The sequence below is a fragment of the Erinaceus europaeus genome, chromosome 2 (assembly GCF_950295315.1).
Source record: "Erinaceus europaeus chromosome 2, mEriEur2.1, whole genome shotgun sequence".
NCBI lineage: Eukaryota > Metazoa > Chordata > Mammalia > Eulipotyphla > Erinaceidae > Erinaceus > Erinaceus europaeus.
This window is the reverse complement of record NC_080163.1, coordinates 54752009-54768861: the sequence shown is the minus strand read 5'-3', so window position 1 is coordinate 54768861 and position 16853 is coordinate 54752009. Positions and strand designations below refer to the sequence as shown.

General features: G+C 39.1%; 1 protein-coding gene across 7 annotated transcripts in view; it reads right to left on the bottom strand.

Annotated features, from left to right (window-relative positions):
* FBXO38 (F-box protein 38) overlaps positions 1–16583 on the bottom strand; it is a 61702-nt gene extending 45119 nt beyond the window's left edge. For 2 of the 7 annotated variants that reach the window (XM_060180635.1, XM_060180662.1), the window contains exons 1-4: positions 16505–16579; positions 12413–12524; positions 7886–8084; positions 3447–3580 (exon numbers count right to left, since the gene is read on the bottom strand). In XM_060180635.1, the coding sequence (XP_060036618.1) occupies positions 3447–3580; positions 7886–8013 (262 nt within the window). In that variant the 5' untranslated portion in view covers positions 8014–8084; positions 12413–12524; positions 16505–16579. Of the gene's footprint in view, positions 1–3446; positions 3581–7885; positions 8085–9764; positions 9788–12412; positions 12525–16504 lie in introns of those variants that run through there. The other 5 variants (XM_060180670.1, XM_060180642.1, XM_007516372.3 and 2 more) reach the window with 5 other exon arrangements.
* Positions 16584–16853: the final 270 nt, after the last annotated feature.

The following is a 16853-nucleotide window of genomic DNA, read 5'->3' as shown; positions in this document are numbered from 1 at the left end:
AGGAGGTGGCATACCTGGTTAAGCTCACACACTACAATGTGCAAAGATCTGGGTTCAAGCCCCTGGTCCCCACCTGCAGAGGGGAAACCTCACAAGTGGTGAAGCCAGGTTGCAGGTATCTCTCTGTCTCTCTTCCTATATTCCCCTCTCCTCTCAATTTCTTTGTCTCCATCCAAATATATATAAAATATATATAGAATGGTATGAGGATTCAGTGAGATTCATGTGTAAACCATAAATTATACAAAACCCATAGCATTGCTAAATGAAGAATCACAATTTAAAGTCCAGAGAATAGGCCAGTGTAGCATTAATGAGCAGAGTTGGCGAGATCATATTTTAGGTTACAAGCTGTTTCACCTCATTTATACTTATTACAAAGATGGGATGACTCAAGTTCATAGATATTCACAACCTGAAAGAAAGTCTGCAAGACAGAGATAAATTCTTCTCTAATTTGACCAGGAGCAGAGATGTTAATATTGACTACATCACAAGGGAGTTCTAGTCTTTACACAGCACATGAACCCCCCCCCCTCAGGATTCCTGCTGGTCTAATCTCTGTTAACACAAGTCTAATATAAGCAATAAGACAAGTCATTTTCCCACAGTTTGAAACATTTATTTGTTCTTTTCAGCCATAAATGTTTACTTTCTAGAATAAGAGGCATCATTTTCCCTAACGGATGATTCGGATGATTTCTTTGAAGAACTGAAGATAACAGAAACTAGCACCAAAATAAGTTCTAGTTTTAGGTCTTTGCAATGTTCTTTACAAAAGTGTTTGTGTGTGTGTGTGTGTGTGTGTGTGTGTGTGTTTGTGTGTATGTGTGTGTGTTGATAATTACTCTTGACAAATGATGTCAGTTATGCTGATGAAGGACCCTCTTGAAAGGATACAGAACCTAAACTGCAGGATATATCAGTATCCCAAAAGCAGTTCTGTGGTAAAGAAAAGAATACCTCCTCAGTCTTTCACTTTTTTTGTTTTTATTAGAGACGGGGAAGGCTGGGTGGTGGTATTATCTTTAAACACATAAGCACAACCTCTCATCTCCCCTTGACTGACATCTAGGAGACACACCAGATTCCCAATGTTCCTTCATCCTCTCCCCTTCCCGCCTTCCCCAGAGTTCTTTGTTTTGGTGCAATAGACCACTTCCAGTCCAAGTTTCACCTCATCTTTTCCCTTACTGCTCTTTGTTCTTAAGGTCCACCTATAAGTGAAATCCTTCCATCTTTCTCTTTCTTGCTTGTCTTATTCAACATGATGCCTTCGAGTTCTGTCTACACTACTGCAAAGGAGATGACCTCATCATTTTAGCAGCTGCATAGTACTCCATTGTGTATATGTACCACTACTTTCTTAGCCACTCATCTGGCATTGGGCATCTGGGTTGCTTCCAAGTTTGAGCTATTACAATCTGTGCTTCTATGAATATTCATGTATATAGGTCTTTCTGGATAAGTATTTTTGTTTTCCTTGGGTAAATCCCAAGAAAAGGGATTTTAAATCATAAGGTAGGTCCATTTCTAGAGTTGTGTTGATCTCTAAACTGTAGTTCATATGGATTGGACCAACTTGCAATCTTATCAACAGTTGGTATTTCTCTATCTTCTCTCTCTCTCTCTCTCTCTCTCTCTTTCTTTCTTTTTTTGCCTCCAAGTTTCCAAGGTTATCGCTGGGGCTTGGTGCCTGCACTATGAATTCACTGCTCCTGGAGGCCATTTTCTTGCCCTTGTTGTTGCTGTTATTATTACTGTTGTTATCGCTGGGTGGGACAGAGAGAAACTGAAAGAGGGGGAGAGAAAGACAGACACCTGAAGACCTTCTTCATTGCTCATGAAATGACCCCTGCAGGTGGGGATCTGGGGGCTTGAAGCAGGATCTTTAGCCTCTGTCTCTTCTAATGTATGATATTTTCACAGGTGTAAAATGGTATTTCATTGTTTTTATTTACATTTCCTCGACCATCAATGACTACGAGCATTTTTTTCATATGTCTGTTGTCCTTTTGGATCTCTTCTCTAGAGAATATTCTGCCTACATCTTCCCCACATTTTTCAATAGAGTTGTTTCTCTTTTTATCATTGAGTTTGGTAAATTCAATATGAACTTTAGCAATCAGTCCTCTGTCTGATATATGATACATAAAGACTTTCTCCTACTCCATGGGACGGGGGGTGGGGGGGGGTTGGTCTTTGTTATGGTAGTGATTCCTTTGACTGTGTAGAAGCTTTTCAGTCTTTCACTTCTTTTAAGGCTCACTTCACTCTCTCAGCCCTGGCCCAACCTTTTCATATTTTCAAATATATGATCTGGGCACAATTGAAAAAAGAAGGTTTTAAAAGCTATCAAGACGGTAGCTGGTGGTGTAATCAGTAAAGTGCACCAATAACTATGTGCGAGGATCCAGGCTCAAGGCCCTAGGCCCCCATGTTTAGGGGAAGTCTAATACGTGAAGCAGTGCTATAGGTGTATCTCTTTCTCCCTCCCTCTCAATTTCTGTCTCTAATTTTAAAAGAGAGAAAGAAAGAAGAGAAAGGAAGGAAGGACAAAAAGAAGGAAGGAAAAGAGAAGAGAAAAAAGAAGTGGCCAATGGGAGCAGTGGCTTTATCATGCAGGCAAGGAGCTCCAGCCCAGCAACTACCCTGGTGGCAAAAAAAAAAAAAAGAAGAAAGAAGAAAGAAGAAAGAAGAAAGAAGAAAGAAGAAGAAGAAGAGGAAGAGGAAGAGGAAGAGGAAGAGGAAGAAGAAGAAGAAGAGGAAGAAGAAGAAAGATAATTCCAAACTGCTAAATAACCACACCTATAGAAACTAAGTAGTGGGCTGGTACTGATGGAAAAGCTTTGATAGTCCCTTAATTTTAATTTTCTCCTTCCAGATATGTTCTGCTCAACTTAAAGTCATCAACTTTCTTTTCTCACTTCATCTGAGGTCCACTTGTGGTTAGGGTAGTAACTCTGAGTTCTTCAACTGTAAGGACAATGTCTTACTGAGACTCACCAAGACCTAGCATAGAATTTTTAAAATGACAAGTAAATGAAAGTTCCAGAAGAGCAATTTCTATAGCAGTTTTACAAAAAACAGAAAAATATGTTTGGCCAGCAAGTTTTGTTAAGGAATACAAGAAAACCGTTTAAGGACCTGTACTGTAGAACAAAGAACACTCTCGTTAAGAGCTATCGACTCATATCTATGGCAAGTGTTCTCCAATTACTTATTGGTGCCCTTAAGTGATAGGAAATGAAAAGCAGTTAACCCCTAAAAAAAGTGTAAAGCCTTTAGCAAAATGAACTTTATGGAATCTAAAGCTAACTGAAGAGTTTACATTAAACACTGACTAGGTAACAACCTACATTGCCTTTCTCAAGAGCAGTATCTGATGGAAATAGTACTAGTTTCCAGCGGGTTTTCACTGTACCTTACAGGCTTAAGGCACTTACCACTTGGCATGTATTCCCACCACCGCCCTGCACAGAGATCCACAACCCTCACAACTCTCAAATACAGAGTCACTGCTTCCTTTAGCTTCCGGGAAAGGCATTCCATACACATGATATCCTGCAGAGGGAGGTACCTTTGTAAGAGAAAGAAACTCACATTTATCAAGTGTTTAAGTAATTTCTCTCACTAATAATAAGCCCCCCCCATTCCATTTTCCTATTTCTCAAGTGAACTAAGACCTTAGGAATATTCATTTTTAATATTTGCATACATATATACAGTTATTTACTAAAAACACCTAAGTATTTTTACTCATTTAACCAAAACATTGAGCTCCCTCTAAGGACATCTGAAAAAACCTATCTTTCTCCCTATAAACTTTTATTGTATGGCTAGAGAATGAAGTCAGTGCCTCACACGGGTCAGCCCACTGATATATATATATATTCTTTTTTTTTAAGTGAGCAGAAAAAAAGGGAGAGTACCACAGCACCACTCCACCACCCCACCACGTGTGATAATGGAACTCAAACCCAGGGACTTGCACAGGATAATGCACCTGTTCTATCAAGGTAAACTACCTTCCAGTGCTTAAAAAAGAAAAAAAAAGAAAGGAGGGGGGGGGCAATCTCAGTGCATTTCAAGAAATGATGACAAAAGGAGATGAGAAAGATCAGAGTACTGATGAGGATGTGAAGGTGATCTATTTGGCGGCAAATCTGTCACTTCATTGCTCTACAGAGTTGATCTGGCTGGCTAGGTGGGTGTCCCCTGCCTTACTCACTGCTCCATGTATATCTTTCCAAAGTTGTAAAACTAGTCAAAGAGGAGGGCCTTTCCCAAACAGAAACTGCCAGTTCTTCAGTCAGAGTATGAGTCACTGGGTACCTCTACTAGAACCTCCAAACAAGCTGGTCTGCTTATCAGTTTGGACATGAATGGCATTAGCTGATAGCTTTTTCAGAATCCATTCCTGTATTGGCTTAAAAAAATAAAAGTCTTTCTGATCCATCTCAGTGCCACCCTGCCCCAATTACTATTTACTCCACCAACAAGTATGCATACTAACAACTGTGGTATATAATTGTCCCCTAAAGGTGGGGAGACAGCATAATGGCTATGCAAAGGACTTTCATGCCTGAGGTTCTGAAGTCTCAAATTCAATCCCCAGCACCATCATAAGATAGAGCTGTGCAGTGCTCTGGTGTCTCTCTCTGTGTCATTATCTCTCTCATTAAAATCAAATATGTCTTTTAAAAAATTATCTAAGTCTCCTAATTATTAGGGTATACTCTAAAAGGAAAAAAAAATCTGCACTTCATTAAGTCTTTAAATGAGAACACCTCTTCTGAATTACAGCTTTTCCAACCTCCTTTATATCTCTCCCTTCCTGAAATTCTTTAACTCCCTTTACCCTACTATTATTGTTCTGCTTCTAATAGTACCAGTATGTCTGAAATGCTCCCCCCAACCCCCCCTACCTCTTCATACCTAGATTAATCTGAACAACAAAAGTCACTGCCAATAAAACAGCCCACCTTGCCACTTATGCCACCCACATCCATACTACATGGAACTTCTACAGAGCCGCAGTAAGCTTCAGCACTAGCTATGGTGTCTCTCCTCCTTCTCTGTCTAGCAAAATAAAATGAAGGAAGAGGAAGATTAGATGGTGGTACACCCAGTGGAGCTTACACATTCCAATGTTCTGCCTGCAGGGAGGAAGCTTCACAAGTAGTGAAGCACTGCTGCAGATGTCTCCTCTCCTCTCTACCTCATCCTCTTTCAAAAGTTAAAAAGTAAAAATAAAATAAAACACAGTGCTGTCCATAATTAAGCAAGCACTGGATCAGAGACAGTTTTTATACATTAGGTTGTTGTTTGCCACAAGCACTCCCCCAATCCTGTTTCCTTCTCTACTCAGCAGACATCCCTTTGTATCATCTGACACTGTCAATGAAAGGCAATGATTTCCTGCTGGTGCTAGGTCTCTGGATTAATTCACTCCTTAAAAAAAAGCAATCATTCCTTTTTGTTCTCTTAAACACCTCTCTGAATAGTCCCAAATTAAACTGTCTTCAAATTCTAGCCTACTGTATTTGTCTTCCTAATGGAACCTTAACTGAAAATAGTAGGTAGTTACTACTACACTTTTAGAGTGGTAAAATTGACTCAGACAATATTAACTTTAAAAACAATTGGCCAATAGATAACAGGGAAGGAGAGCAAAAATACTGATACAATTTAGTTTGACTCAATTTCTAAAAGTTAAATTCCAAAAAAAAAAAAAGGGGGGGGGAGAAAGGAACATTTTCAGAAATGATATGATTTAACACATGAACAACACTTAATGTTTTTTAAATCAAGCTTTGTCCTTCAACATTTTCTTCCATCTCAGGTTGTTATCCAAGTATCTCTATGTTAACACTGTAATTCTTTTAAATATAAACACCACCAGTAACATGAAGATTATTTTGTATCATATTTGCCCACAGAAAACATTAATGTATCTTTTCTTCATAAAGTGTCAAAGAGAGGTCAAAAGGCTGGTCAAATACATTTTATCAAGGATATATTTAACATGGCAGGTAGAACAAAGCTTAGGATTCTTTCATAGAAGCCAGTTTTCTTGTTTCATAAAAACATGCCTATTAGTTATTATAGGACTACAACATGAGTTCTCAGACAAAAAAGATCAAGTACTCTGCTGCGTGTTTTATAAAATCATAATCAGAGCCATTAGCTTATAGTTACACACTTTCCGATTTGGATATTGTTAGAACTATAAAGCATTGTCTGATTCGCTCTAAATTTAAAATTATCAATTATCATCCAATTTATTCATAATATATTCTACCATTTTCCAAACATCAAACACCATTCATAGAAACAATTTTGCCTATAATCTCTTCTAGATTCTAATAGTTTTATTGTTTAATGTACTGATTTGTTTATAATTTAGTTATAAATTATACAATATAAATAATAAGAGTAAACTTTCAATATTTTCTAACACAGAAGAATCCACTCAGTATTTCCTCATTGATATTTCAAACTACCACAAACTAGACCCTACCTGTGGTTCAACCCACACACAGAATTTGTCAATTATCAATTTTTGTTTTCCCTCTTGTTGCCCTTGTTTCACATTGTTGTGGTTATTGATATCGTTGTTGGTGGATAGGACAGAGAGAAATGGAGAGAAGAGGGGAAGACAGAGAGGGGGAGAGAAAGATAGACACCTGCAGACCTGCTTCATGGCCTATAAAGTGACTCCCCTGCAGGTGGGAAGCTGGGGGCTCAAACCAGGACCTTTACTCCAGTCCTTGCGCTGTGCACCATGTGCGCTTAACCTGCTGCGCCATCGCCTGACTTCCAATTATCAAATTTTTAATTATGATATATTTTAGAAATATAATTGAACATATGGTATGGTCAATTTTTTTTTTCCTGAAAAATTTTGACTCCTCTGCCAGATAAGCTTCAGTATCATTTTTATGTTAAAATATGTTAATTAGGCTTTCTAGTTTAACAATAGTTACACTGTGCCACAGAATTACAAATAGTAAAAAGCTAATGCATCTATCTGTATGTTAGAAAAGAAAAATAAATTGCCCATCATAGTTCTTTAAAGTAACTCTGTTGTCACTATTTTAAAAGCATTGGCCCACAGACAATAAATGAAAAGTGCAGGAGTCAAATTCAGATCTTTAATTACAGAGACAGTATTTATGATTTATTTATTTGAGTAGACATCACTAAAAGAAGGAATACAAACTGAAATGATAGTTTTAGGGGATGGGATAATTCTCTACCTAATTTCATAATGCAACTTAAATAAAAATAATTTTAGAAAAGAGGGTTTGCCCCTCCCCCCCAAAAAAAAGCCTTTTATGTCCACTGTATATAATAACAGGTATTTCACAAAATGTGTGCTTCAATCACTTACATATGTTTGTCTTAAAATGTTTCTTGCTGTGGACTGAAATCAAAAAGGTCAGATACATTTCTGTATGTGTCATACAAGGCACTGTACTACTGAACATCAACAAATCAGTAAGACTTAGACTATCACAGACAAAAGAACAGTCTGCAACAAAAGCAATGTTTCCTATCTGTACATTATGGCTCACATACTGCAGAGCTGGATTTTAAATCTCATCTAATATATAAAATTAAATGCAAGTGGTCAGGGAGATATTTTAGTGGATAGAGTGCAGGTATTTCAGTGAGGCTCTGGTTTCAATCCCTGACACAGAGGAATATGCTGGAGCAGCACTGTGACCTCTCTCTCTCCTCCTCATTCAGGAAATAATTCTTTAAACAAACACACACAGAGAGAAAGAGAGAGAAAGTGAGAGTGAGAGAGAGAGCACTATCAGAATAGCTCTATAAATATATTCTAGGTAGATTAAAAATCAACCCAACAAGAGCTTACCTAAAGATATGGCAAAGTACTTCATGTGAAAGTTGATTCATATAATCCTTTGTTTCATCTGGTATGGTTTCCTCAGGGATATCGCTAGTCATGAGACATGTTTTCACCATTTTCTTTCTTGGACCCATTGCAGCACTATCTCTAGTATCTAAAGCTAAATCTCAACTCCCCCTTCTTGGTTTACTTGAGTTCAAAGCACCTGAAAACAAGCAGAAATAAGGGAGAATAAATGAGTATACCAAACCCAGATACAGATGCCATTATAAAACCTAGGTAAAGCAATGCAGTAGAGAATAGGAAGAAAAAAAAAAAAAGATATGAGTTCTGCATTCTAATTTTGTACTTTGTCTCCTGGCTAATTTGTTCCATTTTGCCAAGCTCCAATTTTTTTCATATGTAAGTTAAGATTAAGTTATAGTAACAAAACCTCTTTTAAACCAGGAGTTTGTGATTCTAGAACTGCACCTCATACCATAGGTAGAAGACTCTTGATTTCTAGTCCTGGAGGACCTGACATAAGCTACTCCTTTTTACTAACTTGTAAACCATGTTCCATTCATAAAATAAGTGGACTAGATTCTACCAGTGGAGTCACAAACCCCTTTGAGTCTTATAAAAACACACCTTGAAAAACAAACACAATTTTGTACATAATTTCAGGAAAGAAAACTAGCCAGCTCCCTTTCCTTCTCTGGTAAAAATTACAAAGTAGAGATGGCTTCATTTTGTATCAAATGTGCTTTTTTAAAATAAAAATAAATAAGCTTTAACATAGAAGGAAGCAAGTATAAAGACAGATATGGGAATAAGAAGAAGTCAAAAGAGCAAACATTCAGAGGATGTTTTTGTATCATCTCAAGAAAAAACTGTGCAGAGTGTCCTTTAAAGAGTACTACAAATTTATCACTGTAAAATTCTAAAAAAAAGAGGGGGGCCAGCTGGTGGCGCACCTGGCTGAGCGCACATGTTACAATGTGCAAGGACCCAGGTTCGAGCCCCTGGCCCCCACCTGCAGGGGGATAGCTTCACAAGTGGTGAAGCAGTGCTGCAGGTGTCTCTGTCTCTCTCCCTCTCTATTACCCCCTTCCCTCTCAATTTCTGACTGTCTTTATCTAGCAAATAAAGATTAAAAATAAAATAAAATAAAATAAAAAATTCTAAAAAAAGTTATACTCAAACTCAGACAACTTCCATTACAGCTAAAATTTAGTCATGCTACAGGAAAGTACACAATGACAGTTATGGGACTGGGTGGTGGCACAACTGGTTGAGTGCACATGTTACAACAAGTAACCAGGGTTGAACCAGGTTCAAGCCCCAGGTCCCCCACCTACAGGAGAAGACTGCAAGTGGCAAAGCAGGGCCACAGGTGTCTCTGTCTCTCTCCCTCTCTATCACACCCTTCCCTCTCAATTTCTGGCTCTCTATCCAATAAATAAATAAAGATAATTTTTAAAAAATTTTAAATTGCATTTCTAAAAAAAAAAGTTACAAATCAACTCTTTCTTTTTTCTAATGAGTCTTTTTACTATCAAAACTTCCTAAAGTTGGGTGGGGGTATAGCATAATGGTTATGAAAAGAGACTTTCATGCCTAAGGTTCTCAAGTACCAGGTTCAATCCCCCACACCGCAGTAAGACAGAGTTGAACAGTGCTCTGGTTAAAAAAAAAAAAAAAAAAAAAAAAAAACTTCCTAAAGTAGACTGCATTCATCTATAGTCTCAGTTGAACCAATAAAATTTAAACTTTGCCTGGTGATCTGAAATTATCAACATTACCATATTTCCTATTTTGTCATGCCTCACATTAGTAACTCCTTAAATTTATGAAGTTTTTTCCCCCCTTCAACAGTAAATGAAGAGTCAGTGAACCAGCTCACTTGTATAGTTTGCTGCTTTGTAATGTGTTCGACCCAGGTTTGAGCCTGGTCCCTACCACCTCTAAAGAAACTTCAATGCTGTGGTTTCTTTCATTCTTACTCTGTCTTTCTGTCTCCTAGAAAGATGGAAGGAAAGAAGGGAGGAAGGAAGGAAGGGAGGACATATAAGTAACTGGAAACAATCTGTGAAGCTAAATGAATCCTTTTATTTTTTTGTGCTTACACTAATTTTGATCTCATCTTCCTTCAACTGAAATACTACATGCTCTTACTGCTGGTAGATGTCAGCATGCGTGACACCTCCTCCCACCCTATTTACCACTTGAGTATGCACATGCATGCAAACACACACACACACACACACACACACACACACCTAAGTTCTGGTCTCAAATCTGTAGGCTTGGGAAACCAAGTAAGTTTTGTTTTTCTGTTTAATTTTGTGGTCATATCCAGGGCTTCACAGCTTTCTCCACATGGATTTTTTTCCCCCTCAAACAGAAGAAGGCAGAGTCAGGGGAAGGTATAACAATACTGAAGCTTCCCTTAATGCAGTGAGGGTTAGGTTCAAATCTGGATTGTATATATGGCCAAGCAGAACACTAAGTGTGCTATTTTATCAGCCCCAGAGAAGTTTTTAATGTATGTATTAGTATCAACAGGAACCTAGCAAGTAGTAAAGGCATTAAGGAATTCCTCAGAGGAGGTACATGAACTGCAGTAAACTGATTTGTGGCGTCTATCTGCCCTCTTTGAAGTTCACTTATATGCTGCTGTCCACCACAATTTGACTCAAAGACCTCTGGAGAAACAGCTTACACCCAGAACATTCAATTGTTGCTTCCTTCACCCCACCCCCCCAGTTCCTACCCCAGCCAAAAAGCATCTTTCTGCTTGTCCTCTTCACCCCACTATGACCACTCCAATCCTACCCTCCTGACATTGTATCCCTCAATGCCTCAGCAACAAATTCAAACAAACAAACCTGTCACCGCTAGCTCTTGAGTTCTGACCCTTATTTCTTTTGCCTCGCTGAAAACTTCATTTCATTCTCTTGAACATCATTCAATAATATTACATCCAATTAACTTCAAGCTAAAAAAAAAAAGGCAGAAAAGTTTTGAAATGTAACATAAAATTAAAAATAACAAACTTCATCTTTACTTTAGCTTTGATTAAAATATTTTCTAAGCTGAAAAAACAGCTTTTCTTTATGTGTGTGTATACACATGTCATGGACACTATCTGGAATACAGTTTAAAACTTTGAGCTGGGGAGACAGCATAATGGTTATGCAAAAGACTCTCATGCCTGAGGCTCTGAACTCCCAGGTTCAATCCAAAGCACCATCATAACCCAGAGCTGAGTATTGTTTGTTCTGCTTTTTCCTCTGTATCTCTGATTAATATAAATCATAAGATCATAAAAAAACATATATATGGCTTAAAATTTTTAAAAATTAAGTTGAAACTAGCTGCTGTAAGTTATGTTTTTGGAAAAGCAGAGATTTAGAGTACATGAGATATTATCAAATACATAACACACACACACATATATATATTAAATCTGTAAAGATACTAACAATATTCATTTAATAAGAAAGGTAAAGAGTTTTACCTTAAATTTGTTTTAGTAATTCCAAAGACTGCTGACTTGTTATGTTTGTAAAGATCTGTACTTCTTAAAGATGTAAGCTTGGTGTATTTAAGATGTAAGCTTACTTGTACCAAAGTAAGACTCTGGGGTAGGGAAGAGGGTTCAGGTCTTGGAAGACTGAGAACCTCCTGGGGTTTGAATTATTATGTGGAAAACTAAGAAATGTTACACACGTACAAACTATTGTATTTTATTTTACTGTTGACTGGAAACCATTAATTCCCCAATAAAGAAGTTAAAAATCTAGTTAGAGGTGCCGGGCAGTGGCGCACCTGGTTGAGTGCACATGTTGCAATGTGCAAGGACCTGGGTTCGAGCCCCCGGTCCCTACCTGCATGGGGAAAGCTTCGTGAGTGGTGAAGCAGGGCTTTAGATGTTTCTCTATCTCTCGCCTTCTCTATCACCCCCTTCCCTCCTGATTTCTGGCTGTCTCTATCCAATAAATAAATAAAGGTTTAAAAATTTTTTAAAAATGGAAAATTTAAAAAAAAAAAATCTAGTTAGAAGCAGGAAAAAAAATTATGTAAGCTAGGATCTTCTCTACCTTGAGATTAACTCAGCAGGATGTCAGTAAATTAGTTCTGTTTGATTTTTAGAAAGAGAAAAACTGCAGACTTTCATAATTAAGACCATAATTAGGGCTAGAGCAATAGCTTACCTGAGGTGTGTATCTGTTTTACTCAGAGCCTAGGTTTAAGTCCCAGAGTCCTACGCTACTAACTCTTAACTAGGACATTCCTTCTTTCCCCCTCTACAAAATTACTAATGTGGCTTCACAACATACCTTAAATGTTAAATCCTCTGTGAAACCTACTACTCATTCCCTTTTACTGAGCTCCCTGTAAGGCCTTACCCCAGCTTCTACTATAGTAACCTGTAGCGCTCTATAGGATGTCTCTGCCATAAAAAGTAGCTCACATGCCCTGCCTTTATGTGAGAATAAGTCCTTGCTCATTATCAATCTTCAAATGTCTAAATGTATGAATACCCACCAGTCTCCATTATTCCATATGCATGCAGTAGCTTCTAGACTGGTCAACACCATCTCATGATCCTATATGCAGTTTGCTACAACAGTCAATCTCAGATATAAGACCTATAAGCCTGGAAAAAATACAAATAGATTTTACTCCCATAACAGGTGCATAATAAATAGCTATACTGCAGTACATCAATGTCTCCAAACAACTAAACCAGCTCAGATCCACTGACTCATGGATTACTCAGACCAATCCTCCAGCTGTGTTTTAGCAGATGCTTTACCTTGAAGATTTGAACTCTGAAAATAATATCTTAACTCTTCATATTTTAGCCATCTTCACTAGCCCTTTCTTCACTAAATCTACACATCATTTCCTCATCTTATTATTTGACTTATATTTTCCTTATTAAGTTTGCCATGTGGCTTTATGGGAATCATATTTACAGTACTGTATAACTTACACTTAATTTTTTTAATTAACTGCACCTTAGATTACTGAATTTACAAAAGATCACTCAACTCAAAAATATTAAATATACTTAAGTCTCCAGCAAGTCCATAAAAACTATTGAACTTACAGTATACATCAAAACTAATTATCAAAAAAAAAATTACTAATTTTAGGTGAGATTTTTATGTAATTATTTCCCATATTATGTTCAGAGCTGAAGACTAGATCCTGCGGCTACCTCCCAACTAGGTAGGCTGCCCATTCTAGGCCTTTGGCAGAAAGGTACCTGTGGAAATGAACTCTGGGGGAAAGGATAAGATTGCTATCCTAGGAAATTGACAGGTGAGGACTCAGAGCCAGGGGAAACCCACCAGGCTCCCCAACCCAAGTAAGTCCCCCTGCAAATGGCGTTTTTTTTTTTCTTCCTCTCTCACTAATGGACTTACATCTCCCTACAACCATTCAAATTCTGCAAAGGACAACAAAATTGCTTCAACCAAAAATGGCTTCATCTTCAGTGAAACACCTGGCTAAATCAGGCTGAGCATTTTATCCCTTATTTGTACCTTGAACAAAAGGCACATATTAAGTGCCTGAGCTCAGGCAGAATTTAGGTCTCCCAGCTTCTGTCACACACACTATCAAGTAAGTTCTCTGCACTGTGCTGCCTCCCTGCATTCCACAACTACACCCTAGTACTTGGAGATGGCCACCTGGGTGCTCTGATAAAAGTACTTCTGGCCACACCCTCATCTACAAACTAAGCTGCTTAGTAAACATCTGACTGCACTCCCACAGCATCCCTAGGTATTCCACAGTCTTGCTGTAGCTGTTTAGCAGACATTAGTCACAAAAAGCATCATTTTTGTCCTACCAACCTATATAGTCTCAGTAGTAAGCTGAGTTTTCTGTGAATCTTCTTCAAACCTTGCATAAGACAATTTCTCTAAGGCACATTTTCTCCTTCGAATTAGCAGTTCAAACTTCCCTCATCCTCAGCAATTACCAGCACCAAATATAACTTATTCAGGTTGCTCCTATATGTAGCCCTGTCTTTTAATCCTTAACCCTCAAGGCTTTCTTCATCTCTTGTAGAGGGCCAGTATTTCTTTGCTGGCAAAAATCAAGTTATTTTCCCTTTTGTCCTCTATTCCTGTTACAGAAACTTTAACATTTACTGTTAACAATTCTGTCAATTGATACGAGAATTCACTTACTCTCTTGATCAAATCATGTTCTCCAGTGTAGGTACACCCCTTATTAATAAACTTCTCAGGGCAGAAAAAGAAAAAAACAAAAACTTAGGGAACTCTTCTTGTCTAATATTTTCTTAATTTTGAGTCAATTTCTCATTCTACCTCTCATTATCAATATCACTCAATGACACTGATATTATCTATTAATCCATCTACCCACTCCCTTACCCGATTACTTACTATCCACTTAGTGCTAGATGGTGAAAAGCCTGTCTTCCACTAAAACTAGCAATCTCCAAGTAGAGTCTACAACAGTTGCTAACAATCTCAGTCATTTCAATTTCTAACTTCAATTACCTTTCATTTTACCTAAAATACCTCTCTCCTATTTAAGACTTCCCAAAGTTCTCAATCACCCTCTCTGACTAGAGTTCCCCTGCCCTTCAGGCTTCTAAAGTCCCCATTTATGTTCTTGTGGCATCAGCTTGTTCATATCCAAGTACTCTTACATGTTACTTAATTTGATTTCATACATCACTGATTTCCTATATCAACTATTTAGGACAGCCTCTCTTGCCTAAAGAAATGCCGTAATATACTCACCAAGCTACTCGGGGGGAAACAAACAGAATTACAGTGCTAGAAAGGTCCTGAATCATTATACTTTATATTATTATTATTATTATTATTATTAATAGCCTATAGGGCTATTGCTGGTGCTCAGTGCTGACACAAAGAATACATGGCTCCCACAGCAATTTTTCCTTCCTTACTTTTTTTTTTTAATTGGTGGGGCAGATAGTAATTGAGTGGGTAAAGAAAGATAGAGGGAGAAAGAGAGGCACCTGCAGACCTGCTTCAATGCTTCTGAGGCTTCCCCCCATGCAGGCAGGGAGCCTTGAATCTGGGTCCTTGAGCACTGTAATGTAGCCACTCAACCAGGTATGCCACTGCCCAGCTCCCACACAATGTATCATTCTTACTAAAGTGTAGCTCCTGGCACTGTCATCTAAACACACACACAAACAGAGACTCTCTCTTCATCCAACAGAACATTAGAATCATAGCAATCACAACTTTTAAAATGAGGGAAGGAGTCTTAGGGATCATTTAAACTAGTAATTGGCAAATGAGAGTTTAAAATTATAAGCACAGGTCTCTTGATCTACAGGGCTGTGTACACAGTGTTATCCCTCCTGACCCCAGTTTTTCCCTCACCCAGTAAATAATGGCCTTATAAAGCCATTATTTTATCCTTCAGTTGCACTGCGAGGCTGGAAAAGGTAATTAAGGACTAGTGACCCAATCTAACACCTCCATTCGACAGACGAAGAAATCGTCTAAAAAGTGAAACCAAAGCAATCCAGCAAGTTGACAGTGGCTTTAAGACACAAACCAGGGTCTCCTGTTTTTCACACTGGTGCGCTGCCCACGGCCTTATACAGGTTTACATAACAGAGCCTTCCGTACAGAGCTGCCAGGGTTGGGGGGAGGGGAGAGGAGTAGATAGCTTAAAAGGTTATGCAAAAAAAGACTAATGCTTGAGGCTCCAAAGTCTCCACTAAAAGGCAGAGCTGCGCAGTGCTCAGGGGGAAAGAAGAGGACAGGAGAGGGAAGAGGAGAGAACAGGGAAAGGAGAGAACTTGCTTCCTCTACCACAGGAAGCACATCCAAGTGCCCAGTTGCCCTTGGCCGGCTTGGGTGTCAAAAAAAGAAACATAGTAAACCTTGATCCGTGAACTCTTGACTAGGCAGCATGCAGAGTGCAGGAAGACCCCGCTTTCAGGTGTGCCTGAGGGGGAGTTGGGAACCTGCTATTAATAGGTGGGAGGAATATCAGCGACATCCAAGCACATTAATTTTAATCTAACGAAGCTATGACACAAAGAAATGAATGGGCATGGGCAAGGTCACCCGGAGAGTCAGTGGAGGAAGGAAGCCCAGAATTCCGGGCTTGTGATCCCAGAGCTGGCTGCCTATCCGAAGTGTATTCACTGCATCTTGCTCAGGGATAGTCCCGCACTACACTCACTCACAGGCCTTTCTCTGTTAACCGGTTTTTAACAATGACTTGGATTGAAAAAAAAAAAAAAAAAGTGGAATTCGTGAAGCCTAAAGTAGGATGGGATCCCGTAAATTTTCCAAGGCAACCCACAGCCACTCCCACCACCATATATCTCTATATATATTAGGAAACGAAAATCCAGGTAAGGTTCTTTATGCTGGTGTCTTGGATCATTCTCTTTCCAAGTAGCAAAGTCGCAAACTGGGCCTGAAAGGCCAAGAGCCACAAACCCAGTCACTGCTCCCTCGGGAACTCCAGGGCCCTTGGGGCCCGAGACCCAAGTGGTCGGGAGCCCTGGAGCCCAGATGCACCTGCCTCTGTCCCACCAAGTGCAACCTCTACTGTGCGGCCCGCCTCCCCGTTCCCGAAGCCCAACCGCCATAGTCTCACCTATGCCGGCCTTCCGTCTGTTATTGTGGTTGGAGAGGGAGGGATCGACAGACACTTTCTGCAGCATTTCCGCTTCCGCCACCATGGTCGCGGCTTTTCCGGAGAAATGTAAGCCTTGTGTCCCTCTTGGGTGTGGAAAGAGACAAGACTCAGCAGCCATCTTGAGTGTGGCTTTCTGGGACCGCTTCGGACAGCCCTTGGAGGTGGTGACAACCCAGCACAACAAAGATGAGTCTGACGCTAGTAGACTCTGTTTTTTATCTTGGCTCTGATGCTTTATGGCGTTGAATAAATAAACCTTTAGACTTCGCGGTTGTCATTTCCGAGATGACTGGGTTTCCGTGGAGAC